Consider the following 26403-nt stretch of genomic DNA (forward strand, 5'->3'; position numbering starts at 1 on the left):
GCCTTGACGCCATCGCCTGGGTCTGGAGATGGAGACCGACCCTCTCAATGGATGAACAGCTCGAGCTCCCCCTCTCGCGAAACCAAAGTCTAGCCATCATCCTAGTCTATTTCTAGTCAGCGAAGTCAGGTCCCATACAGACAGACATGCGGAATTTCCAAATGACTTCAACCTGGCCCTTGGCAACCCGCGAGAGTTCTTGCGCCTGGTTCGCCATTGGCCACCGGAAACATCACAAGAAATAGGGTGGCTAGGAGACGAGACCAGGACACCAGGACAACATCAGCAACGGTCCAGTGGCTGTCGTCCGACGATCCCTTCATCCACAGCGGTGCATGTATCATGGTAAACAAGTTGCGGCCCCGAGCGTGCCATTGGCTCCGTGGGGACTGCCAGTAGTCAACGGGAGACGGGACTGGGCCGTTTGGACAAGCTTCTTGTGGGGGGAAATTAGTGGCGGGTGACTCGTCTTTGGTCTTGGTTACATCTACATCGCACGCAGAGCTCAGCACACGCAGTTGACATGCAGTTTGACATGTACTCGATACCGAGTTGGGTGCCGTTGGTGATGACCTCTCCCAATGGGAGCTGCCATGTGCCAGGCCCAGCAGGGCCGTTAGTTATTGTACATCCACATTGCCCTGTGTATGTCTGCGCTCTGCTCTGCGCTGCTCCAGGGGGCAAGTCTTGTGGGCGTAACTTCGTACATACAATGTACTTTTTGCATGACATGCCGTGTACGGACTGCTAGCTAGCACATTTTCCAGATCACGCATGCCCAGCCCAGTACATGGGCATACGGGGACCTTGTCCAGTCTCCGTCTCCCCCGTAACCCGTAAGGTAGGCAGACCAGGCCTGACAGGCGGGAAAAAGCAACAGGATGAGAAGAGGATTGTGCACAGCTGATAAATTTACACGAGTCCCCTGGGAGCGAGCCAGCAAGGCTCGTCTCGCTTGATGAATCCTGGGATTTTCGGTATTTCACCTTCTTGTCCCTGCCTTGGAATACCGAAATATGACAACAGAAAAGCAACTTTGTGCATCCCACTTCTAAAGCTTCTTCCTCCTGCTTTTGCTTGCATCGTTGCTTGCCTCTTTCTCTCGAATCTCTCTCGCTCTCTCCACAGATCTTCCCCCTCCCCCTCCTCACTCTTCTGTCCATCGGCTTTACCCAAAGGTAACGGTTACTTTTGCTCTCTTCCTCACTCGAAGCACCCTGCAGCTTGCGCCGGCTGTATCTCCCCTCCAGTGCCCACTCCCATGGGCTGTGTGTTTTCTCGCCGAGCCTCTTCTCAATAGCCTGGGCTTCCTTCCTCTTTTCCCTGCCCATCCGCCCTCACCTTAATTTGCCTTCCGAGAACAGCCAACCTCTCTTCCTCTTCTCTCCCACTCCCACTCTCACACTCTCTCTCGCTCTCTCACTCACACCACTCTTCATCATCATTGTATTCGTGAGGATTCTTCGAGACGAACTGGACGCCTATTTGCACTCTGTTCCCGCAGCAGCCGCACTCTACCGTCTTCATTCATCCGAATCAAGGCAAGGTTCCGCTACCTTCCACTGGACGCACCCAAGCCCAGGAAAAAAAAAAAAAAAGAGCAGGTGCTTTTTTTCCCCCCTTGCCTGCTCTCCTTCACTAGGCCTGTTATTGTGGTTTAGGGAATCTGGTACACAAGCATAACCTTGCATCGAGGTGTACCGACCCTCCTTACCTAATTAACCAACAAAAAAATAAGCCTGCGCATTCTTTGGTTCCCCTCAGAGGGCGCTTGCTTTATCAATGAAGCTCTTCGCAAAGAAATCGTCCAAGAAGCAAGGCCAGGACGACGACGACAACCACCAAGAATCGAGCTACTTCCCCCCCTCTGAGGCCTCTTCTACCACAAAGTCGCCCACAAAGCCCCGGTCGCCCACCAAGTCGCCGACAAAATCCCCCACAAAAAAACCCTCCCAACCTGCATCACCAGGCCCTCGGGAGACAAAGCCGTCACGCACATCCCGCACCTTTGGCCGCCACCCCACCGATCCGGGCTCACGTAGGAGCAGCAAAATCGACCTCGACTCGCACCCCCTCAATCTTCCTCCTGAAGAACGTGCAAAGAGACTGTCTGCACTTTCAGCCATGAGTGGAAACGCCATGGACATCGACCGTGAGTCGAGCGCGGCGCCTTCATCGCCTCCTGCTGCTGCTACTGCCGCTGCACCCCAACCCTCTGCGCAGACTTCATTCTCCGTCCCCAAGCCAAACGGCATCAACACCAATATTAACGGCAATGGCGATGCTCCAGCCCCTCCCCCTCACAAGTCCAACCCTTCCAGTCCGGTCCCCACGACTGAAGACGAGGCCGAGGCCTACAAGGCAGCCGGGAACAAGTTCTTCAAGGAGAAGGACTACAAGAATGCCATTCTTCAGTACTCCAAGGGTAAGTATTGTCGATGGCGAGTTTCTCGAGGCTACAAATTGACAAGTCTGCTACAGCCATCGAGTTGGTCCCCGATTCGTCTACCTATCTGAGCAACCGCGCTGCCGCATACATGTCCAACACAGAGTATGAGTACGCTCTCGATGACTGCACTCGCGCCTCCGACCTGGACCCCGAGAACCCCAAGATCCTCCTCCGACTTGCTCGTATCTACACTAGCTTGGGTCAGCCCCAAGAGGCCCTGCTCGTCTTCGGCCGCATCAACCCTCCTCCTTCTGCCAAGGACCAGGCTCCGGCCAAGGAGATGCTGAAGCATGTCAACGCTGCGCAAAGTGCCCTGAGAGATGGCACCGCGGGATCAATGGTGCTCCACGCCCTTGACCAGGCCGAGCGTCAACTGGGCTTTAGAGCCTCCAGACCTCGCAAGTGGCAACTCATGCGTGGTGAGGCATACCTCAAGATGGGCACCGTTAACGCCCTTGGCGAGGCGCAGAACCTTGCCATGAGCCTGCTGAGAAGCAACAGCCAGGACCCCGAGGCTCTGGTGCTCCGCGGTCGTGCCCTTTACGCCCAGGGCGAGAACGACAAGGCCGTCAGCCACTTCCGCAAGGCCATCAGCTGCGACCCTGACATGCGGGACGCGGTCAAGTACCTAAGAATCGTTCAGAAGCTCGACCGCATGAAGGAGGAGGGCAACCAGGACTACAAGATGGGTCGCTGGCAGTCCGCCATCGAGAAGTACAGCGCCGCGCTCGAGGTTGACCCTGCCAACCGCGGCACCAACTCCAAGATCCTGCAGAACAGAGCGCTGTGCAAGATCAAGCTCAAGGAGTACGACGCAGCCATCGCTGACTGCGAGCGCGCCATCAGCTTGGACTCAACATACCTCAAGGCTCGCAAGACCAAGGCCAACGCCTATGGCCAAGCAGGCAAGTGGGAGGATGCTGTCAAGGAGTGGAAGAACATCCAAGAGCTGGATCCCGAGGACCGCAGCATCGCCAAGGAGGTGCGCAGGGCCGAGCTGGAGCTGAAGAAGAGCCAGCGCAAGGACTACTACAAGATCCTCGGGATTGAGAAGGACGCGGATGACAACCAGATCAAGAAGGCCTACCGCAAGCTGGCTATCATCCACCACCCGGACAAGAACCCCAACGACGAGCAGGCTGCTGAACGCTTCAAGGATATTGGAGAAGCCTACGAGACCCTGAGTGACTCTCAGTAAGTTGAGACACGTCCGCATTGCCCAACATTTGCTAACCCCGTTTGCAGGAAGCGCGCTAGCTATGACAGTGGCGAAGACCTCATGGACCCATCTGACATGTTCAGCCACGGTGGTGGCATGGGCGGTATGGGCGGTATGGGCGGCATGCACGGCGGCATCGACCCCGAGATACTCTTCAACATGATGGGAGGCGGCGGCGGCGGCGGCTTCGGCGGTGGTGGTGGCTTTAATGGAGGCGGCTTCCCCGGCGGAGGTGGCGGCGCACACTTTAACTTTGCCGACGGTGGCGGCCGTTCACGTGGTGGTGGTGGTGCCGGCTTCGGCGGACGTGGTTTCAACTTCTCGACCTGACAATCCGAGTCGGAGGAAGAAGCAGAAATTTCCGACGAGTCAGCAGAGTCGAGACGAAAGACGGGCGGCTCATTCGCTGCAAAGCCGATGAAGAGCCACACGAAGCGGCGCCAAGAAGAAGGCGACCGAATTGTGGACAAGATTCGCCAGTATGGAATCTGGATCGTGGCCGCCTTGGTCTTGGTCCCGTTCCAGCTCCTGATTCTGGTAGCAGCAGCTGTGGGATTCGTGTACATTTGCATCATAGGGGCCCGGAAGCTGGGCATACGGCTCCGCGGCGGGGAATGAGGTTGTCCTTTTTTTTCGACTGCAAATCGGGATAGACTACAACGCACAGAAAAAGTGTCACACGGACGGCGTTTTTTTACCCAGGCATCGATCGAGTTGTCCTTTTCTTTACCTATTTTATTCGTCTTTTCTTTCCACACCTTTACACTTTTTGTAGAGACACCAGGAGAGGGAGAGGGAGAGGGAGAGGGAGAGTGAACGACGACAAATGTCTTTTTTTCCAGAAGCCGAATTCATGACAGAACTGGGAAAGGGGGGAGGCGTCTTGCATATCTCATACAAAGGGCACTGAGTGTGCCACAACTTTTGTCGTGTTTGCGAGGTTAGGCATAGTTGACCACTGGTAATTGACCTGCAAATGTCGCGTGGGAGACATGTGCCAGCCCAAAACTTAGTTTCGTTACCAAGAATGCTTCTTGTGATTCTCTTGTGCGACGTGCTTTCTCTACCTGCACACGATTCTCTCTCTCTTGCTCTCTGTCTGGGTATCAAATTCCTAGCGCCTCGCCACTTGACTAGTCTCCAAGTTGCCGCCCACCTCCTCCGCCCGGTCCCAAACATCGTGTAATCCTCATGTTCAAAAAGTTCTGGATGCTCAAAAATTTTCTCCGAACTCGTACGCCCGCCCCCCTTCCTCCATCTCACAACCCACCACCGCCAGGCTTCCCGCTCCCAACAACCTTGGCCCCCTCAAGCACCCGCCCAACATCCTCCCTCAACTCGGGCATCCCCCTCTCGACGTGATCAGCAAGGACATCCCGAAACTGCGCAAACGCGCTCATTTTCCCCTTCATGAGCTGATTGCCCCGCCGAACAAGCTCGACAAACTCGCGCGTGTAGATGTCCGGGTTCCGCCCGTTCTCAACGTACTGCACCAGCTCGGGCGGGATCTTGGGCAACGCGCCGGGGAGGTCCGGGGAGGGTGGGGCGCCGGCTGTGGCGGTCATGTGGACGCGCTGGAGGGATTGCGACAAGGCTGTGACGGAGTCGGCGAGGGCTGGGCCGGTTGGGTTGGAGGGGGTCGCGTTGTAGGTTGTTACTTGGACCATGATTTGGTAGAGGTCTTGGATTGTGTCTTTGAGTTGTTCTGGGTTTTTGAAAAACAAGCGATGTTAGCCGAGTGAGTTGTTTGAAGGGGGGGAGTATGAAGGGGGGGAGGTAATTGTGCGTACGCTCTAGCTCTTCGGGGGTTGGGTTGTCTAGCGGTGCCATTTTTGGGGGTTTCGCGAGGTTTGTTCGCTGCGTCGGGTTGTGTGGTGCGTGTTTTGGTCAGGTACAGGGAGACGAGGCGACGCGGATGCGATGAGCAGCTCGGGCGAGGCGGTTGATGACGATGGTGAGGTTGAGATGCGGCGCGGAAGACGAGGCTGAGAAGTTCGCGGGCGTAGGCTGGGGGAGAGTACTAGGTAAGGTAAAGGTTGGATCCGATTGATGGATGGATGGGGTGCTAGACAGTTGGCGGGATGGGCCGGTGGCACACACCTCGTGGGTGGGTGTTACCGTGTGGGGGGCGGAACCAAGAGGCTTGCAGGGATGTCAAGTGCGACTGCAGACGGGGTCCCTGGCGCGTCGCGGCCGTTATGCCGCGACCCTGGTCTTTATTTGTGGAAGGGCTCAGTCTAACGACCCCTCTACGTAGATACTTGAGTGAATAGCTCATGACTCTGCGTTGAATTTTGTTGTCAATGTCCCGAGAGGAATACACAATGTTGGCAGGCTTGTAATCGAGACCTCATTCGGTGATTATACATACTGGTCTCGTATGTTTCTACATTCCGCACTACTGCTAGTAGTAAAGCACTTTTGCCCAAGTGCTGCCCTATCTCTGGGTCCGGCATGCCTGCCCCGTCAGTCCTCTCACTTCCCAAACAGCTTCCTTAAAGCTTGCATGTTCCTCTTCTTCCCTACCTCGCCGGGTGAATCGGCTCCGTCCGAGAGGAGTCTCTCCGCGCTCTGATTCGAATTTGGACCCGGACCACTGCCGTCGTCCTCCGTTGCGTCAGCTGTATCCCGGGATAGCGCCAAGCTGGCCCTGGCACGACTGGCTTGACCAAAGGCCGCCACGACGGGCTGTGCGATCCGCGGCCGCGGTGATGGGGACCGTATGGGATTGTACCTTTCTAGGTATTCGGATGACTGAGGCGGAGGCGTTCGACCCACGGCGTGGCGCCGTGGGACGCGAGCAGGTACTAGTGGACTCTGCGGCCGCTTGCGTCGTAGCTGCGGCGGCGGTGGGGTGTTGTACCGCGACTGCTGCTCGGAGGGCCTCTCGGGAGGAGTGACATAACCCGACGAGGTCGTCGCATCCGACTTTTCGAGGCGGGACGCAAAACGAGAAGAGGGTCGCTTGAGGGGCTCGTTGCTGACCCACGAGAGGGGCGGAGCTCGTCGGATCTCTGACGGCGTCCAGATTGAACGGGACCTAGGCGGTGTTTGCGGTGGTGAGGTGGAGCCTACAGGCGTAGTTGGTCTCATGGTCGGCGTAAGTGATTTCGTCGACCGCATTGTAGGGGTCCCGGACGTTGATGTCGCCGGGGTTTGCGAAAGGTCTACTAGAGGATGAGAAGCAAGAGGTGCTCTTTGCTCTTCGTTGACGGCTTGCTCGACATCCCGGAACGGCTGCATCCAGATAGGTATCGGCTTCGTAGGACTTGGCTTGAATGCAGGTTGGCCCATCGGGTCGTTGATGGAGACGTATATCGTAGAGTCTGCACGCGGCGTTGCCAGATGCCCTCTGCTCTCGTCATGAGACCCGTCTCCTATTCTGCGCAACGACGACGAATCTCGGCTGAGAGATCGGATATACTTGTGTGAAATTAGTATTAACTCTGTTCTCATCCTCAGACAACTTACTGCCGGAGCCCTCCTCAACTGTCCAGCTCTACCCTCCCCAGAATCCCATCTCGCGCGACTTAGTCCGCCATCAACCTTTTCAACCCTCCTCAATCCCTTCTGCACAACATCCTCCCCCTCCGTACCAAGATAGCACGCAGCACAACGCGGCGGCACCTCGACCTCTCTCATGTTCCCCTTGCCCGCCGTCCCAGCAACCGTGCAGGCTGTGCTCCTCTCATAAGTATCGGCATCGCGACGCTCGTCGAAGAGGTCCAGCAAAGGCACACCTCGATAGACGAGCTTGCTCCCATAAAACAAACACCCGTAGCACGCGCGATGCCAGAAGCACTATCCCAAGCTAACGCAGTCGTCCCCGCGGTAGACAATCTCGCCGCAGACCTAACAGATGGCGAGGTCGATCAGCGCGGCGTAGCAGGGCGAGCAGCTCAGGCGGGCTCCCCGGCCAATGGCGTGTGGGGGCCCGTCGGAAGGCTGGAAGCAAAAGGTGCAAGTAAACGGAGTTGGTCCCTGTGATGCCATACTGCAGAAAATGCCCAGGTCTGTAAAGGTCACGAACGATACCTGTGTAGAAATGAATGGACGCCGATACTAAGTCAGAAGATGGAATGCAAAAGCCAGACGAGAGAGAGAGGACGCCGAGATCTGTGTCCTTTAATGTAGGTGGTCAGTGATAGCAACTGCCTCAGAAACCAGATACATCGTTCCTTCTTATGTATCCCGGACCGCCGCCCATCGCAGCTGTAGCAGCACCTGACGAAAGTGATCGTCACTCAACCGAACTAACACCAAATCAGCTCAAGATCATCATGTTCTCGTATGATGGAAATGCAACTTTTGAAAGACTCGAAGCTCAGCAGCAGTATAACCTTGGCTGAGAACTAAAATAAAAGACAATCTCATCCCAACGCCAGTAGGTATTGTACAGAAATAAGCAGACACAACGCCAAGACCATCCCATATGCCCCCATGCAACCGCCGTGGTCCAGCCTATTCCATTCATAATCATCCATGTTACGCCAGTCGTATCCCCCTTGATCTCGCACTACTCAAGGTCAACGGTCCTGCAATGCAATCGACAGCATGTGTCCAATTCGCCAGATATCCGCATTCTTCATCAAATTATACAGTCCAACAAGACCAAAGTTAGGTTTTGCATTCTTTTCACCAACCAAGTTGTCGGGCAGTCCATCGTGGCACACTTAGTGGCGAGCCTTCGGCTTCGCCAGCATGTTGAGTCGGCTCAGGCTCATACCACTGCGCTTCTTCGTGGGGCTCGGCGATTGAACAACTCGCGGGCTCTGAAGCTTCTTGCCTATAGTGCCCGGAGTAGCACCCATCAGTCTGGGGGCCAGTAGAGCATCGCCCTCGGGGACATGCTCGGCCTTGCGTCTCTTGCCAGCTCTATCGGCCGACTCCACTTCAAGGTCTCCTTCCTCTTCACGAGCTCGAGCCCGCTTCTTGTTGGTCATGCCGTGGGGCTTTCCGGCCAGGAACTGCATGGGAGATCTGTTTTCCTTGTTGGAGGTGAATTCGGGGCCAGTGGGGAAACTACCCGGCATGTCCTGCGAGGTTCGTACATGACGGATACTGGCTTGTCCAGCAGACGAACCAAAGCCAGTGGGAGAGGCGCTACCAAATCTAATGGTGTGGTCGCTGCGGAAAGTGAACGTGCCAGGCACGGTCGGAGGCAGAGGCTTGACGCTCTCATTTGCCTCCTCGGTCACCTTCTCACACGGGCTACCGACGTTCAGTTCGGGATAGAGATTGCCGTCCTTCTTTCGCTGTGTGACATTGCCAAGCATGGCGTCGAGGCTCGGGTACTCAACCTCCCCATACTTGTGAATAGGGCTCACGCTCGCAAATGCTCGGTGTGCGACTGTGTTCGGAGCATCGGCGGCTCGATTAGTGTCCGGGGTAAAGTCGACTCTCTTAAACAACTTCCTTCGTGGAGTGGTGAATGGAACAGCGGGAATGGTCTTCTCAGCAGCCTGAGGTGCAGGAGTCTGGGAGATACCAGACGCGGGCTTGGGAAGAGCGCTCTTCGTCCTGTCCAAGGCTCCCTTTCCGCCGCGCAGGATCGACTTGACTCTTTCGAAGCGACCAGGGCTCACAATTCGGCGTTTCAGCTCGGCCGTCTTCTCCAACACACCAAGATTGTTGGTGGTGGCAGACTTTGTGAGACCACCCAGTTCAGGCTTGGACGGCGACTTTCTGAGACTCCCAAGCTCGGGCTTCGAGGGAGACTTGACGAGCGATCCGAGATCGGGCCTACTGGCTGACTTGGTGAGAGTGCCAGGCAAGGGCATCTTGGAACCAGCAGCGCGAGCCAAGGAAGACGCAGTGGGGCTCGCGAGGGATGCCAGACTGGGCTGGGATCGAAGACTGGCAGGCGCGTCTGTTCCGCTAGACTTGGGGCGCGGAAGGGAACTGCCATCGCGAGAGACCGGCCGAGCGGTGGTGGCATCGTCCTCGAAGCGCTGTCGCACACGCTTGACTGACGAGGGCGGCTCAATGTTGGCGAAGATGCGAGACTTGGGACGAGGTCCAAAGGACGACTTTTTGGAGTCGTTGGAGTCTGCGTCGTCAAAGTTGGCCTTGGACGGAGAACGCTTGAGGCTAGACTTCTTTTGGGACGGCGTATCGGGGATGCCCAGGTTGATCTTGGACGGCTTCTTCAAGATCGACTTCGGGTGGGTGGGGGTATCGTCGAGGTTCGGCTTGGACTGGGACCGCTTCAGGAGAGACTTGGGCTGCGTCGGCGTGTCGTCCAAGGTAGCCTTCGAGGGTGATCGTTTCAAGCTAGATTTCGGTTGCGCAGGCGTGTCATCAAGGTTCGCCTTGGACTGAGTACGCTTCAAGCTCTTGAGAGGAGTGTCCCAGCCAGGCTGGGCTCGGAAAGCTGAAGGATGACCTTCGATAGAGTCCATCTTTCTGAACTCAGCCATGTGAACTGCGCTGAAGCGACCGGACTTGCCCCTGGCCTTGGCGATCCTGCGTCCGTTGATCTCTTCATCTTCTCTCTCCAGCTCACGCTTGGCGAGCAGTTCGGCCTTGATTCTGGCCGCCTCCTCGCGCAGCTCGTTCATCATCTGCTGAGCATCGCTGCTCAGACCGTTGTCTCCGGTAGGCTGGGCGACGCGAAAGGTGAAAGGCGATTCGGGCACGCCCGTGGTCTTGAAAGGCGTCGCCTGCGTGGTCTTGGAAGGCGTCGCCTGAGGATCGGCCTTCTTGTCGGAGGGGTCCATGTCTCTGAAGCCAAGCCAGGTAGCTGAGGGTGGTGCTGCGGTGGGATGAACTTTGCTCGGGTGCATTTCCGACAACGGAGCCTTGAGGTTCGAGTGCGAAGAAGGTGTCGCGGGATCGTGATTCGGGACGACGAGCGCATTCAGACTCTCAGCGATCTCTTGAGCAGGAGGAGTGTCATCGCGCTCGGCAACGGAAGCCAGAGTGGGTTTGGCCTTGGGCTATAGATAAAGAAAATAAAAATGTGTGAGTTAGGCCGGCGCCGTTTGTTTACAGAAGCGGTCAAAGAGCCTTTCCTTACCTTGGGCGTGTTGGTGCTGGCCAACCGGGCCGAACGGCGGCGAGGCGGCGACGACATCTTGGACTGTTTGACCGTGAGGAATCGTCGTGATTCGTACGATTGCAATGTCGGAAAGGATCGAGGAAAGCAGAGACGAAGAAAGTCGAGCCAGCGAGTCCCTGGTTCGGAAGAAGAAGGGTTGATGATGTCAGGCGAGGAGTGGATGGGGTTTCTGGGCTCGGTACGGTACGTAGAGCGCGACGGGGATATTTTGGAGAGGGGCCGCTCGTTTGTTTACATTGCGCGCGGCAGCCGCAGCTCTGATTGGATTACAGGTGAAGGACGGCCCAAGCTCTAGACCCCTTGGCTTTGGGACCTTTGGCGGGATGAAGTGGGGGCACAGTGAGAGAAGCTCAGCAAGCCACGCTCTTCTACTCTTTTTGCCGTGATTTCACAGTATATATCCGTTTTAACTTCTGCTCCTCCTTACGATACGCTCATGGTTTGCTTGGATGACCCTCGACGTGCTCCTCGTGGGTCGAAAACAAGGGGAGCGCGTGGCTAGGGACCCACGGCCACTTATTCTCGAACCCTCTCTCGTTTCAAGAGACTTGGTGCGTCTCATCTTGTTCAACCCATGACATGCCATGCCAGATCTTCCACATGCTTGAATTACTCTCAATATCTCGTGGAATCCGGTGCGCAAAGAGACCGTTGGATCTTGGCAGCCCAGCCAAAGCCCAGTGTGAGCCACAACGGCCCGCGCTTCAAACTCAATTCTTGCTGGTATTGTAGTGATTGGCGCAATCCCATGGGACATTTCCCGGCAAGCCATCGCCTCTCAGGTCCGATTCTCAGCATCGTCATATGCTCGATGCTCGGCGGTGACGACAAATCGTGACAATGTCGATTACGCCCTTGGCTTCACATTGTGTACTTCCTTTCCTTTTGAAGAATATTTGCAGCTTTGTCCTTTCCGTCAACTTTCATAGAGCTGGTAAACTTTGTGAGTATAAATCACACACCACAATGAGAGAATAGCGGAAGCTGGCGCTCAAATCTAAACAGCATCACATATTCGCGTATCGAATCAATAGTAAGGAAGCCTTCGAATTTCATTGTTTGATTGCCATATCTATAATCGCGAGCGGCACTAGATGCGTCGCAACAAACCCCAAATCCAACCATTCCTAACCAACTTGGCCCAGTGCCCACGAGAGGTCTCAATAGTGAGCCGCCTACCCAGTCTATACAGTTGAAGCCCATAAACCTGTTACCCATTATGAGGGTATAAATGTATGCGTGTCCCGCCAACCTCATCCATGCCAATCCATGTTAAACAGTGTACCTGGGAACAAAAACAAACGATCCTTAACGCCGATGAGTGAGGAATTTTGATCTTCCAGCGTGATGATTCTACCAATACCGTGCCAATTCTTTAATGCGTAGAAGCGATGGCGCCCGTGATGCCCAGCAGGGCCATTCCCATGAATCCAAATAAGATGCAAAGGTTCCGGTTGTGGTTCAAACTGAGCGCCTCAACGAAAAGCTGAAGACCAACGCTCACCATGATTCCAGCTGTAATAGCAAACATACAAGCATAAGAGACAGCATTCGGGGTGATGTGGGTATGCTTCGCGAGTTTGAACCATAGCACAGCGATGCCTGCGCCGAAAGGCTGGCTGAGGCCGCCGAGGATCGCGGCCCAGAACATGGCCCTCATGCGGCTCCCGAGTGCCATGTACAACGGCAGTGCCATGGCAAACCCTTCGGTAATGTTGTGGACGAATAGGGCCATGAAGACATTGAACCCTAGCGCGGGATTTGCGTGGTTAGTCGCGTAGGTAATGAAGCCTTCCGGAAACTTGTGGAGCGCGATGGCGATCGACGTTTGCAAACCAAGGGATAGGAATGCGTTAGTAGGGACGTGGTGGTGATGCTGCGCCTCGACATCTTCGTCCGCGTGCTCGCCGTTGCTGTGAGCGTCATGGTCGTGATCCTGGTGGTCATGCCCATGGCCGTGGCTTTCTTCGTGGTGGTGATGCGCCTCCTCGTGCTCCGGCAGAGGTTCCCTCGAAGTTGCGCGGCTGGTCCGCATCTTCCCACTGATTGGAGAGTTACAAGAGGAACCGCCCTCTTCCAAGTCCTCCAAGTCTGTATGGCTATGGGCATAGAAATGCCCCGTGTTGGTGCGCAAGACAGCCGGATGTCTCGACGTGGACGTCGTGCGGTTGCTCAAGTGCTTGAAGCATTCCTGGCCACAAGGGTCAGTGTAGCCAAAGCATGGACCCTCCTCGTCACAGTTCGTTTTCGTGTCTTTGACGAAAGACATGACCCGCTGTTGGACTTGGGCCATAGACGGTCGTCTATCCACGGTGGGGCCGCGGCTTCGCGAGGTTCGGGTCGTGGAAGTTGAGTGGGTGGTGTTGAGGCTCGGGTTGGCCCTACTCGAGGCATGGCGCTGAGCCATAGGTGGTGCGCCGTTCTCGTGTGCGACCTCTCCATTCAGTAGGGGTGTAGACTCGGTGGCGTGGCCATTCTTTGCTAGTCTATCAACGAGCGGTCGTCGAGAGGAGCGGCGACTCGAGGTATACAAGGAAGTCTTTCTACTCTGACTACGCGACCGGGCATCGCTCTCGTTGTGGTCATGTGTGTGGTCGCAATCGACAACGTGAGACGGCATGTACTGGTGCAGCAGCCGTGAAATGACCTGGATACCAACAAAGCCTCCAATAAAGCAGGCCATCATAAGGAGTCCTGCGACCTGGTCTTGGAAGCCATCCTCCTTAAGGTATTGTTTCGCCGATGGGAGCATGTTGTTTAATGCCGAGTAAAGCTATTTTGTAAGGACACGGTCAGTATCAGAGTATCAAGTCCAGTTGGGCAAATCTTCTTGGGTTCAACCCACCATGACACCAAAGCTCAGACTCAGAGAACATGCCAGGAAGGCATTGCTGTCTTGTATCCTGAAGTTGCGTTTCCCAGGAATGTATCGTATAACCAGATCAACACAAATGATAGATGCGCCCACGACACAGGCTGTCATCCGGCAACACGTCAGCCACTGTTCGTCACAGGAGGCCGAGGCACGGCGCAGTGTATGCGCTTGATCACCCACCTATTCCGCTCACGATGCACATGATCCACCCCCTGGTGTCATTGTCGATGTCTGTAGACTCCATGATGAGCAGCTTGGCTCAACGCCGCCAATCGATTCCAATAGTATGCCTATGTGCTCAGCACATGCAGAGGCGGGTGCGCAATTTTATATCTTCTCGTGTGCGATTCGATATGTTTGAGTGTCGTCGCAATCCCAAGAGACTGGATACGGTATATGGTTTAGGTAGCTGCGTCTCGTTCCGCAGCAGAGCGGCCGGCCTCTGACGTAGGGTAGTACGTGCGCAAGGACCGCGGTGCAAGTTGAGTATGTAGGTAGGCCGTAGAATATGCAGGGAAGTAGATTGTCGAAGAGAGGATATCAGGGTGTTAGGGCGAGGCCTTCGAGGTACTCGTCACAGGTAAGAGAGGCGAGAGAAGCGGAGGAGAGGAGGTGATTGCGAACGAATGAGTGTACCGTAATTTTGCAAAGAGAGTAATGTAGTGATGTCGATGGCTGCTAGTGAGATCAAAGGCGTCTTCGCGCGCAGGGAGGTGGGGAGAGCCTTAAGCTTTCCACCTGCGTTGGACGTGGACTCGGAGGCGCTGGATCTGGCTCTGTTGGCGGGGCCGGTGCGTTGTTTCCCAGTGATGGTCCATGATGGCTGGGGAGGATGGGGGATGGGTGGCCGGGGCCCTTATGGGCCTGCCGTCTTTTCCATGGGGTTGTTGCACCGGATTTTGAGAACCTTGATGGCTTTTCCCAATCAGACTCGTCACTCCTATGTCTCACGTCCCGACAGAGTCCGTTTCCCTTTCATTCTTACTTGCATGCTTTCTTCTGTTTTGGTCTTGTACACTCCCTACGGTGTTACCAGGCGCTAATCCTTCGTAAATAAGTTGAATGCCGCCCTGCAGCTTGCCGTCTGGCCCTGCCTGAAAACAACCCACCTATTCTTCCTTGCTGATGCAGGAAACATGCGGCTCTTTTCAACGAGAGTTGAGGCGATGAACAAGCCAACAGCACGATTTTGTTTATCCCGTTGAGAAAACGGGTTTCGCCTGCCGGACAGGTCACAAAATAATATATACTCGCAATGCTGTTCGCGTTTTGTTCAGGATCCCTCGCCCATGTCCCAGACCGAGTCAAGGCATATTGACAGCTCACCTCCACGAATGGATCCGGTCTTGGCTTTGAGAACCCGGATGGCGGGATGAGGTATCCACGTACCTTACCTCGAGCCCCGTGATGTGCGCCAACCGCCGCCACCTCAGCGAAGCCGCCCGAAGCGCTCTTGTAATTAGAAAGACCGCGTCACACGTGAAAGGTCTCTTATAATTGTGGTCGAAGCGGCATGCTATTGCTGTGTCTTGTTTGATTGCTTGATGCTGGTAGGCCAGGATCCTTCCTCAAAGAGAGAGTTTGCGTCTCGCCGCAGGGTTGGATATAAGCTGCGAATCGGAGGCCGGGGTTTGGTCATCCGCCGTCCCGGTTTGTCTCTTGCACACACTGGTCACCGCCGACTCGGTGAGCACATCACACCGAGATCCATTTTCCCCAGGCCCCCCCCCCCCCCCCCCCCCCCCCCCCCCCCCCCCCCCCCCCCCCCCCCCCCCCCCCCCCCCCACACCACCCCCCCCGCGGCGCCCCCCCCCCCCCCGCCCCCCTCCCCCCGGGCCCCCCCCCCCCCCGGCATTCCAAAATCCCTCCAGCCCACCTGCCCGGCAAATGCTCGGGACAAGCAAGCTGCGTGGCTGCATCTCCCCTGCCGCGCTGAGCTGTTCCATTTCCGAACAGGTCCCTGGAAATCGCTTCCCCGGGATATGCGTCGCCGACCGTTACCCAAAATTTTCCAGCTCCGAGCTCCAGATCCCCGTGCCGTGAGGACAGGTGAGACATCCACCACACCACCGCTAGCAACATCATCACATGCCCGTTCCTCCTTGCCCCGTGGCCAGAATAGTGTCAGCGACCGCGGACGCTTGAAATTGGGAAATTTTCCAACCCCCTCAGCCTTCATCAATTCGTGGTATTGGCAAAAGCAAAAGGGAAAGAGAAGAAGCCAAGAAAAGAACAAAAAAAAAAAAAAACACGGAACCGCGTCCCTGCGAAAACCGTCGGCATGTCAAAAACCACTTCCCTCGCCCTCATTGCGGCGCTAAGCGCCGGAGGCGGCGCCGCGCTCACGGCGACGATGTACTCGATGCGCTCTCAAAAGCAACCGCCCACCGCGACCACCACGACAACGACGACGACCTCTCTCTCGACCGCCCCCTCCGTCCCGGTGCCCGGCACCCAAGTCTTCACCAACCCCAACGCCGCGCCGCTACCTCCCGCCGCACCCTCACCATTGGGCGGCGGCGGCATCCCCGTGCCCGGCGGCAGCCCCGTGAACCCGGCAGGCCTCTTCGAATACGGCTTCCCCGGCCCCGTAGCCGACCTCGCGAACCGTCAAGGCCTCGTCTCAAGCTATGACCGCCGCACCCGCAACCCGCACTGGGTCGTCGAGCACATCACACCCGCCTCCCTCGCCCAGCGCGACGGCGACCGCAAGCACAGCACCTTTGTCGAGGACGCCGCCGTGCCCGACAAGTTCCAGGCCAAGCTCAAAGATTACTTCCGCAGCGGCTACGACCGGGGCCACCAGGTCCCCGCCGCCGACTGCAAGTGGTCCCAAAAGGCCATGGACGACACATTTTACCTCACAAACATGTGCCCGCAGGTCGGCGACGGCTTCAACCGCGACTACTGGGCCCATTTCGAGGATTTCTGCCGCCGGCTGACAACGCGGTACCCCTCTGTCCGCATCGTCACGGGACCCCTCTACCTCCCCAAGCGCGATCCCGTCGACGGCAAGTGGTACACAAAGTACGAGGTCATTGGCAACCCGCCCAACGTCGCCGTGCCGACGCACTTTTACAAGGTCATCTTTGCGGAGGACGGGAAACCCGGCGGCAACGTCGCCATCGGCGCCTTTGTCATGCCCAATGCGCCCATCCCCAACACGAAGCCCTTATCCGAGTTCGAGATGCCCCTCGAAGCCGTCGAGCGCGCCGCGGGTCTCGAGTTCGCGTCCGAGCTTGCGCCGCAGCGCCGCAAGAGGCTCTGCACCGAGGCGTCGTGCGCCATTGTCGTCAAGGAGTACGCAGACAGGCAGAAGCAGATTGGAGGCGGCGGCGGCAAGGGCCGTGGCCCGAGTTCTTAGGCTGGAGTCTCGGTATTGCATGGTCGGGACCGCGTCGTCGAGTGCGGGGATGTCGCATTTCGCTTTGGACCCTTGGGCAATTTTCTTTTGGGCGGGGATTTAGCATGAGCCAGCTCGGTTTTTTTTCCCCCGGTTTCTTTCATCACGTGTGTACCATTATCGTATCTCAGAGGGAAGCAACCACGATAGATCGAGAGAGAGACAGAGAGGGAGAGAGGTTGGCCGCATCGCATTATTGCATACCAGAGCTACGGCGCAAGCATCATGCAGAGGGTTTCACACCACAGCAGCGACGCACATGTACATTAGGTCAGCCTAGGCAATCGACGGTTGGCGACAGCACGCCATTACATATATCCAGCTGTGAGAAAAGACGATGGAAGAATTCCGCGGTGACTTGTCTTGTTTTTTTTTTTTGGTTCCCATCCAACGCCAGGGTATCGACCCGTTTTCCTTCTCAAAGCCACTAATCATACATGAAGGACAACGAGGGCCGGAGCAACGAGATCGACGTCTTCCGACTCGTTTGCCTTGAACCCCTTTTCCGCTGCTCTTCCCTCTTTTTCCCTGTTCGCTCTCTCTCTCAACGCGATCTCGTGTAATTGCCCCGTCGCTGCTCTTGTTTAAGACTTTCCTCCTGACTAGGGAGCGGGGCCCTCCTACCGCCGCGGCCACCGTGGTCGTCCCTGTGGTTATTGTTTGCCGGAGGCGGCATAGGCATGGGTGGGAATCCTGGGGGCGGGACGAAGTTTGGCGGTGGAACCAGGCCTGGCGGCGGTGCGAAACCGCCGGGTGGCGGAGGAGGGAGGGTGCCTCCGGCCTTTTGGATCATTTCGGCAATCTTGGCCAGGTCGGCGGGGTTGCTCGGGTCGATGCCGCCGGGGAGGGGGATCGGCGGCGGCGGAGCACCGTTCAGACCGGGTAGAGGGAACGGCAGAGGCGGAGGGGGTGCTCCGCCTGCGCCGCCCACGCCCGGTATCATGGGCGGCGGTGGTACTGGACCGCCGGCGGCGCCGTTCTGCGGCATCGAGAGACCCGGTAATCCGGGCAGTCCAGGCAGACCCGGCAGACCCGGCAGGCCCGGTAGACCTGGGAACCCTGGCACCATGGGCTGCTTGAGGGGCATCTTCTGGTCGACGAGGCCGTCCATTTCGTCCTCCATCTCCATCTCCTCCTCCTCCTGCCGTTGGCGACGCCCGCCGCGGCGGTCCCAGGTGCCGTTGGCTTCGGCGGCGGCTTCGCCGACATGGTAGCGGTCCTGGAAGACGTCGGCGTCGCCTGGCCGCTTGCGGGACCAGAACCGCGTGATGCGATCATTGGAGCCCGAGGCGAGGATGTGGCCGAGCGGGTGCCAGTCGAGGGACCAGATGGCGAAGTCGTGGGCAAAGGGGACCTTGTGCGCGGGGTATATCGTCTGCGCCGGGGTCGTCGAGGGGTCGGAGCTGTCGTAGGGCGCCATGGAGTTTGCGTGGCCGGCAGGCGTGTTGGGTTCGTCCAGGATGTAGTGGTATAGGGAGCCGTCGTGGCCACCTGTGCTGAGGAGATTTGAGTGAACTGGGTGCCAGGCGATTGTTGAAATGTCCTTTTCGTGTCCCTTGAGCAGGCAGATGTCGCGCATCATGCGTAGGTCAAAGACACGGGCAGTTTGATCTCGTGCCGAAGTCGCCAGGCAGTCACCCTGGACCTTCTCGAACAAGGTCTTTGTGATGGTGTTCTTATGGCCGTGGAGAGTGGTCAAGCACCGGCCCGTCCTGGGATCCCACAGCTTGACCAGGTGGTCTTTTGAGCCTGATACTAACAAGCCCTTGGTCGGATGCCAGTCACAGCTCTTCGCGTCCCAGCCGTGGCCCTTCAGGGTCGACTCCTCCACTCCTCCGGCAAAATCAAAAATCTTTAGCGTCGAGTCGTCGCATGCTGTGACAAATTTGGAATCGTTCGGGCTGAATGCGAGATCTCTCACCGGATCGTTATGCGCGGCGATACTCTGGAGGTTGTTAAAGTTGGGCTGCCAATACTTGACGCTTCCGTCGTGGTCGGCAGAGATGAGCCAGTCGTCATTGTGGGAGTAGGCCAGCGCTCTGATGGCAGAGTCGTGTGCTTGCATAATGGTCTCGAAGTTGAACCCCGTGCCGTTCCATAATGTGAACTCTCCACTGCTTGACGCCGTCAACAGGCGGCGGCCTTCCGGCGTCCACCGGACCACGTTGACCGGGTGCTTGATCTTGTTCAGTGATGAGTGGAGGTGCTTCACTGGGATTGTGTCGCCGGGATCTGTCCTCCTCGCGGCTGGTGGTGTGAACTGTAAGGATGTTAGTGTGAGGGATGAGATGAGACAGCGACCTTTGCAGAGGACTCACGTCGACAATGAAGCTGGCACTCGGCCTCTCGACTTCTCCGGTGTAGGCATCGCCGTCGAGTGGTGAGCGGTGGCGCATCCAGTTGGCGACGGTTGAGCCGTAATCAGTAACGGGTCCTGGGTATGTCAGCTATCTGCTTGTGGAGGCCCGTCAAAGTCCCAAGCGCGCAACTGTGTGAGTCGAGGAGACTCGATGGTCTTCACCTCAGTCTCTGGTCGAGTGGACTAAGCACTTCCAATCTGGTGTTTTACACATGTGAATGTGCCAAAGGATCTGGGTAAAAACTCACGTCGACCTCTGGCTCTCACAAAACCACCATCTTGGCCCTCTCCATCGCCGCCTGGGCCTCCTCCTCTCCTGCCATGGTGATCCCCTCGAGGATCATACGCCATCTTTAGACTCTCATGAGCGTTTTGCAGTTTCCCACTCTTGGAATTTAGCTCAGACGAAGTATATGGCTGATGAACTAAACCCCGAGGTTTCAGCAAAATGTGAATTGGCGCTTGTTGCTGACGGAGCTTCACAGTGTTCGGTTCCGCGAGGCTAGTCTGTCGCCAATCACAGTGAAAACGACCGCGACGCGCGCACAGGCCAGCTGCTTTTCTCGGAGTCACATGACCCAGTATGGTCAGTGTTCAATAGGAGCTGGAGCATCACCTCCCCGTCCAACGTTAACATCCGCCGATGAGCTAATGCAGGCCTGGATACGTACCGCTTCACCCACCACTTCCCTGGAGGGCGCACCAGTGCAGCCAGTGGCCCATACCTTAGATTTTATCGGTTTTCTTATCCGGGCCAATATCGGGGCCAAGTTCCAAATTTCCCATGCCGCGAATGCCCAAAAATATCCCGCGCTGCCGCGATTCATCGTGAGGCGATAATTTGCGGCAAGGTGCGATTTCTCTCAACACGCCCCCGGCACCTTTCCTGGCGTGAGAGAAATTCCCCGTCCCATCCCCCTGACATTTTCACATGTGATTTCAGTTGCACGCCACGGCTCTTTTCTCGTTTTCTCTGACTCTCAAATTCCCTGAACCCATGAGGCGACCCCCAAGTTGGACCACTCAAAGCTGCCATCGGGGATCGCCGTCAGTATCCGTGGAGCCGTAGAGACCCTTGGCGTGCATTGAATGCATGCGACTTTTCTCTATCAGGGCCTCAACTGCCTAAGTTGGTGGCGTCAGGATGCAGGATGAGTTGGGTGATTATACACATGGCGGGCTTTTTTTTTTCCTCGTCTGCTGTCTCGGCGGTCATGCGTTAGCGCTGGCCCTGAGGTGCTCCGTTGATGCAGCCAGGTTCCGGGCTAGACAGCTCAACGACCCTGACATTCCCAAGGTCCCCCCTTCCAAACCCGCCCCAATGGACCGTGCCATCATCCAAGGTAACCTTGGCACTTGGCTCGTCACTCGTTCGTCTTCTCTGCTCCTTTTTCTTTCCTTTTGTTTTGTTTAGCTCACCTGCATTTCCTTGTCTCTGATCAGTCTCTGCCTCGCGTCTCTTCAACTGGCTCGTCTTGCACGCCTTCTGCATTCTTGTCGTCAGCACGCCTCCTCTTCCATCATTCCTCCACACATTGATGAACGAATCCCCACGCTGCAAGGGCTGATGGCGTCGGCCTAGCTTCCTCCACTTGATTTTCCCTGCTCCTCCTCCTACCTTACTCCTCCCCCCCTGTGCCTTGACGTACCCCCTTCTTGAAGGTACACATCACTTTCCTGCACCTCAGCCATTGCCCCTCACTAGACACAGCCAAAAGGCCAATGCGCCCTAGACCGTCCAGATAAAATAGCCTCTCCTCAGTCCTTAAAGGAGCTCAGATCGATTCGCGGGCGCCGTCCGTTGTCCCTTGGAAACACCGGCCACAAAGTCAATCCGTACTCTTGTTTGCCTGGCCCGGCTGCGCGCGGTGTCTTGCAAAGAGACCACCTAGCTAGGTAAGGTACCCTGCTACTCACAAGTCCGATATCTTATCGCGCTTGCCACCACTTCTCTCCCTGCATTGCATATACATAGCTCTCTTCCTTACCAGCCTACGTCTCCTCACTTTTAGACTTTCACCCATCTTTTCCCCCTCGTCATCCACTGCGGACGCTTTCCCTTCATCCCCTTCTCACATTCTTGTTGAGGACCCAATAGCTCCAAGGACGTCCGACCCGCCATGAATACGGCTACGGTGACGAGCCTCGAGAGCTCAAGCACCACTGCCTCGTCATCCCTGCGTAACAAGCACAATGGCAACTCCAATGGCACCTCCAACCTCAAGACCGCTGCCAAGCCGACTACATCCGAGAACAACCGTACGACAGAGGAGCTGAGGAGAGCCATTCAAAAGAAATACAGACACGTTGCTGCCGTCCACTCCAAATCGCGCCCTTCAACCCTGAGCCATGACTCTAATACAGCCCCGAGCTTCATTGGCTTCAGGAACCTAATGGTAATTGTATTAAGTATGTCGAGCCGATCCCAGAGCTGTGTGGATGGCTTTAGCTAACCAAGTGCAGTTGTCGGTAATCTTCGTCTGATGATGGAGAACATCCAAAAAGTAGGCTTCCACGGGCCGGTCTTGATGTGTGGATCAACATCACTAATCATTTGTAGTATGGAGTGTTAATCTGTGTTCGCTGTCACGATTTCCGCCGGCAAGATCTCGCTCTCGGCTTGGGCTTATATCTCCTGATTCCCTGCCATCTGTTCGCCGCATACCTGATCGAACTGGCCGCTGCTCAGCAAGCAAGGGGCCTGCGGGCAAAATCAAAGGACGGAGCCGCTAGCCCGACAGAGGACCAGCGCTCGCGGTTCAACTCTACCTGGAAGATTATCGCTTGGATCCACGCCGTCAACATTACGCTCGCCCTGGCTGTCACCTCTTACGTCGTGTACTTCCACATTCACCACCCTTTGATCGGCACCCTGACTGAGCTTCACGCCATCATCGTCTGGCTCAAGACGGCGTCATACGCCTTCACGAACCGAGACCTTCGACACGCCTACTTGCACCCCGTCAAGGGCGAGCTCGCCGCCATGCCTGAGATCTATCAGCAGTGCCCCTATCCTCAGAATATTTCGATGCACAACCTGGCGTACTTTTGGTGGGCCCCGACGTTGGTCTACCAACCTGCGTACCCGAGAACAGACAAGATCAGATGGGTCTTTGTCGGCAAGCGCATGGCAGAGGTGTTTGGTCTGGGCGTCTTCATCTGGTTCGCCAGCGCCCAGTATGCCACCCCTGTCCTCATCAACTCTCTCGATAAGATTGCGTCTCTGGATGTTCCCAAGATTCTCGAGCGGTTGATGAAGCTTTCCACGATCTCTCTAGTCATCTGGCTCGCCGGGTTCTTTGCTCTCTTCCAGTCATTCCTCAACGCCCTCGCCGAGGTTACCCGCTTTGGTGACCGGTGTTTCTATGAGGACTGGTGGAATAGCGAGAGCCTGGGTGCGTATTGGAGGTTGTGGAACAAGCCCGTATACCAGTACTTCAAGCGCCACGTCTACTCACCCCTAATCGGCCGAGGATGGAGCCCGAAGGCCGCCCAGCTGGCCGTTTTCTTTGCGTCCGCTGTACTGCACGAGGTTCTTGTTGGCATTCCGACACACAACATTATTGGTAGGTCGCCCCCGGGTGAAATGCTCACTTTATATTCAGACTGTTAACATGGACAGGTGTTGCTTTTGCTGGCATGTTCCTCCAACTTCCTCTCATTGCCATCACCACTCCCCTGGAAAAGATGCAGACCCCGACGGGTCGCATGCTTGGCAACTGTATTTTCTGGGTTTCCTTCACCATCCTCGGGCAGCCCTTTGCTGCTCTGATGTACTTCTACGCGTGGCAGGCCAAGTACGGTAGCGTCAGCAGGCAAATGGCTTGGAATTCGGTGGCAAGTTCGTAATCGGCGAAAATCGTCAACTATACCGGCGTTTTGTCTCACGGTTTTTTCTATGTACACTACTATGGTTGGGTTTTAGACAAAAATTAATAATTGGCATTTGTTCACCACTTTCCGCTTTTCCAGTACGGCAGGTGAAGAATACCTCGCAGAGCATTACTACCCACAGAACGGAATCATGATGCCGACGCGCTTCCGGTAGTCGACGTACTCTTGCCCAAAGAACCTCACCAACAGCTCCTCCTCGTGGCGTATCCTCTTGGCGAAGAAGTACCACAGTACGACGGCGTAAGCGGCGAGAGAAACGAGGTTGCCCATGACGAGCTGGGTACCGATAGCCCACCAGAAGAAGCCAAAGTACGAAGGGTGCCGGAGCCAGCCGTAGATGCCACCCGTGACAAGGATGTGGGACTCGGCGCGGTAGTGCTGGACGGTGTGGTTGAAGCTCTGGCCGGCCGTGACCATGGCTGCGGAGCGCACCGTCTGTCCCGTGACGGCGAGGGCCAGGCCGGCGGCGAGGAAGGCGGGCCGGAGACCAAAGGGGGCCCAGACGGCGCCGGGGAAGGCGAGATTTGCAATGAGGCACTCTGCGAAAGCTGTTGCGTGGGCGATTGCGTAGGCGGGCCAATTTGCTGTCAGGAGGAAGGCATGGACTGTTGCTTGTGGGGTGTTGTAGGCTGCTGTTGTCCAGAACTCGAGGAAGTGGAAGAGGGAGAGGGCGGAGAGGAAGAAGGGGAGGCGCCAGAGGGGGGAGGATGTTGTTAGGAGGAGAGCGGTGAGTGAGACGAGGCCGGTAGTGAAGGCGGTGCCGAGGAGGAAGGCGCGGAGGGCTATGCCGGCGAGAGATTTCGGTTGGTTTGGATAGTATTCTTTTCCCGGGATGGGGGGTTCCTGGGGACGGGCATCGCTGGCGGGGATGTTAGTTGATGAGGGAGGCGATGTTGGTGTTGGATAAGGGGATGAGGGGGTACTGTGGTGGTGTGATGGAGGGTCACGAAGGGATTGTGAAGTGAGAGAGATCTGGTGGTGGTGGTTGTGGTGGTAGTCCAAGAGACTTGAGGGTTGAGAGTAGAGGGGGTTCATGGGTCTGCGGAAGGACATGGCGATGGTGGGGTCTTGGTGTTGAAGGGGTAGAGTTTCGCGCTAGACGGACGTTCTTGGGGGGTCGTCGAGGTCGCAGCCACACGCCTCGCCTCGACTCGCCTCACACTCGGTGGCAGGGCAGGATAGGACAGGAGATGTTCGGGGAAGGGAACGGAGATCGGCCGGCATTCTCATGATTGATGCCGGGACCGAGGGTGTTGTGGCTGGGTTGCGGCTGAGGTTGAAGCATAGGGGGAGAAGCACAAGATAGGAAGGTGGAGGTGGTAACTTACACCCGACGGAAAGTCGACATGGTTTGGCAGTTGCGTGAAACTCGTTGATCCGATGTTTCTGAGAATTGAGTAGGTCGGTTGAGCCACTCGGGCCAGTACAAGGTAGGGTAGGTGGTGGCCGCGGGGTGCGGGATGTGCGAGGCAGGTGCAAGTGTGGCAGAGTTTACGTCGTTACCGGGGGGAGGGAAAAAAAGAAAAAAGAAAAGAGGAGGGCGGCGGGGGGGGGGGCAGCGTGGGCGGGGGGGGGGGGGGGGGGGGGGGGGGGGGCGGGGGGGGGCGCGGGTCCGCCGCTGGGGGGGAGGGGTTAAGTGGGGAGGGGGGGGGGGGGGAAAAAAAAAAAAAAAAAAAAAAAAGAGCCTCAAAGAGACGGACAACGTTGAGCGTGCTGTGTGTGTGGCGGGGCAGGTTGGTTGGCTCTAGCTTCCTTCACAGGTGTGCGAGTGCCGTCATTCCAATGCGAGGACCAATGCGAGGGGTGAGGGAGTTTCCAGTTTGCAACACAGACGTTTGTTGCGACGAAAGGGAAGAGAAGAGAGAAAACTTGGCAGCGCTGGTAACTCTGTTCCAGTTCGGATCATAACGTCTGTGGCGGTGGGTTGCGATGAGTGAGCAAGGTGCTCTGTAAGTGAGTTGAATTTGAAGTTGACGTTTGTCAGCCACATGCGCGACGGCAACTCGGATTCGTGAATTGTGAGATACCTGTGGGTGGGTTCCCGGTGTAGCTGCAGTTTTCGGGAGTAGCGCAATCGTGGAGAGGTGACAGGAAAAGCAGAGTATGGCACAGACGATGGATCTCTGTATGGATAAGATAACCTTAGGTAAGATACAGAATTAGATATCGCCTCCCCCACCTTTCTCGCTAGTTCAAGGCACCTTATCCACCTCAGCTCAACTGGGAGACAATTACTGAGGTTATCCCCGGTGTCGGGTGAAACTATTTTGTCAATGAATTCTCCATGGGCCCGCGGGCCCCTCCGCGGGCCCCTTACTTCATTCACCGAGAGAGGGGGGAGACGAATAGAAGAAACGGGATCTGCCAAACAACTGTTTGCTTGAGGGTTTGCATGAGACTGAGAGAGAGGGAAGCACGCTGCACGCTGCACACTGCACACACAGTTTGACGCGGGTAAGGCCAAGCGCGAGCGCGGGCCGAGTTAAGGGGGGCGGGTGACGCAAGTGCGTGGAGCCCCCGCCGCGGTCTTCGATGCGCTTTGAACTTGGTGCTGCGCTCCTGCTGCTGTTGCTGGCAGCTGCTTCTTAGCTTCTTCCAAATTTGGAGGGGGCACTGGGGAGCACCTGGGGAGCGCTGGGGGAGCGCTGGGGGAGCGCTGGGGGAGCGCTGGGGAGGAGCAGCAGAAGGACCACCATGGTCCAGGTCCCCTCCATCTCATTCTGCACCTTGCTCGGGTTCACCGACCTGATCATCCTCCTAGCTCTGTTCTCTTTTCCCTTCTTCTTCCTAGCTCCATTGGTCACTTGATCTTTAATGCCTCTTCTTCAAGGTTGGAGCTCGTGAAATAAACTACCAGACTACTGCCGTAGCTCGATAACGGCCGGCAATTGACATCCGAGATCGATACACTACCCTACACTCCATAGAGACCCTTTCCGTCTCCCCATTGCACAAAAAGTCTGGGGGGTGCTCTAGGTTTCCAAAAGGCCCTGTCTTCGCTTCGTCTCGGTAGAAAACACCTTGCTTCGCTTCTTTTCTTTCTCCTACCTTGTCCATCTCTGCGGATAACCTTTACTCACCGACAAGTCCCACCCAAATTTACATACTCTGACTTACCTCACCTCACCTCACCTCATTCTGCCT

The 26403-nt window shown here is 56.5% G+C and overlaps 10 protein-coding genes across 10 annotated transcripts; 4 read left to right on the forward strand and 6 right to left on the reverse strand.

The window, feature by feature from the left end:
• Positions 1-1782: 1782 nt before the first annotated feature.
• CORC01_02045 (tetratricopeptide) lies at positions 1783-3998 on the forward strand (the record flags this gene model as incomplete). Its single annotated transcript, XM_022613697.1, has 3 exons — positions 1783-2425; positions 2482-3643; positions 3695-3998. 3 exons carry the CDS (start codon positions 1783-1785, stop codon positions 3996-3998), a joined length of 2109 nt encoding a protein of 702 aa, XP_022479788.1.
• An 87-nt stretch (positions 3999-4085) lies between these two features.
• CORC01_02046 (uncharacterized protein) lies at positions 4086-4286 on the forward strand (the record flags this gene model as incomplete). Its single annotated transcript, XM_022613698.1, has 1 exon — positions 4086-4286. One exon carries the CDS (start codon positions 4086-4088, stop codon positions 4284-4286), a length of 201 nt encoding a protein of 66 aa, XP_022479789.1.
• Positions 4287-4927: 641 nt separating this feature from the next.
• On the reverse strand, positions 4928-5498 carry CORC01_02047 (transcription factor subunit Med10; the record flags this gene model as incomplete). The annotated part of the gene is made up of 2 exons (XM_022613699.1): positions 4928-5373; positions 5459-5498. The coding sequence occupies 2 exons, from the start codon at positions 5496-5498 to the stop codon at positions 4928-4930; spliced, it is 486 nt and encodes a 161-aa protein (XP_022479790.1).
• Positions 5499-6143: 645 nt separating this feature from the next.
• CORC01_02048 (uncharacterized protein) lies at positions 6144-7661 on the reverse strand (the record flags this gene model as incomplete). Its single annotated transcript, XM_022613700.1, has 3 exons — positions 6144-7091; positions 7140-7408; positions 7526-7661. The coding sequence occupies 3 exons, from the start codon at positions 7659-7661 to the stop codon at positions 6144-6146; spliced, it is 1353 nt and encodes a 450-aa protein (XP_022479791.1).
• Positions 7662-8341: 680 nt separating this feature from the next.
• On the reverse strand, positions 8342-10743 carry CORC01_02049 (uncharacterized protein; the record flags this gene model as incomplete). Its single annotated transcript, XM_022613701.1, has 2 exons — positions 8342-10606; positions 10687-10743. 2 exons carry the CDS (start codon positions 10741-10743, stop codon positions 8342-8344), a joined length of 2322 nt encoding a protein of 773 aa, XP_022479792.1.
• A 1360-nt stretch (positions 10744-12103) lies between these two features.
• On the reverse strand, positions 12104-13847 carry CORC01_02050 (ZIP Zinc transporter; the record flags this gene model as incomplete). Its single annotated transcript, XM_022613702.1, has 3 exons — positions 12104-13501; positions 13574-13704; positions 13784-13847. 3 exons carry the CDS (start codon positions 13845-13847, stop codon positions 12104-12106), a joined length of 1593 nt encoding a protein of 530 aa, XP_022479793.1.
• A 2037-nt stretch (positions 13848-15884) lies between these two features.
• CORC01_02051 (DNA/RNA non-specific endonuclease) lies at positions 15885-16967 on the forward strand (the record flags this gene model as incomplete). The annotated part of the gene is made up of 1 exon (XM_022613703.1): positions 15885-16967. One exon carries the CDS (start codon positions 15885-15887, stop codon positions 16965-16967), a length of 1083 nt encoding a protein of 360 aa, XP_022479794.1.
• Positions 16968-17550: 583 nt separating this feature from the next.
• CORC01_02052 (WD domain-containing protein) lies at positions 17551-19716 on the reverse strand (the record flags this gene model as incomplete). The annotated part of the gene is made up of 3 exons (XM_022613704.1): positions 17551-19266; positions 19325-19440; positions 19614-19716. The coding sequence occupies 3 exons, from the start codon at positions 19714-19716 to the stop codon at positions 17551-17553; spliced, it is 1935 nt and encodes a 644-aa protein (XP_022479795.1).
• A 1769-nt stretch (positions 19717-21485) lies between these two features.
• On the forward strand, positions 21486-23214 carry CORC01_02053 (MBOAT family protein; the record flags this gene model as incomplete). The annotated part of the gene is made up of 4 exons (XM_022613705.1): positions 21486-21774; positions 21829-21869; positions 21926-22931; positions 22988-23214. The coding sequence occupies 4 exons, from the start codon at positions 21486-21488 to the stop codon at positions 23212-23214; spliced, it is 1563 nt and encodes a 520-aa protein (XP_022479796.1).
• Positions 23215-23370: 156 nt separating this feature from the next.
• CORC01_02054 (isoprenylcysteine carboxyl methyltransferase) lies at positions 23371-24312 on the reverse strand (the record flags this gene model as incomplete). The annotated part of the gene is made up of 1 exon (XM_022613706.1): positions 23371-24312. One exon carries the CDS (start codon positions 24310-24312, stop codon positions 23371-23373), a length of 942 nt encoding a protein of 313 aa, XP_022479797.1.
• Positions 24313-26403: the final 2091 nt, after the last annotated feature.

Source organism: Colletotrichum orchidophilum (assembly GCF_001831195.1).
Source record: "Colletotrichum orchidophilum strain IMI 309357 chromosome Unknown Scaffold_11.1, whole genome shotgun sequence".
NCBI lineage: Eukaryota > Fungi > Ascomycota > Sordariomycetes > Glomerellales > Glomerellaceae > Colletotrichum > Colletotrichum orchidophilum.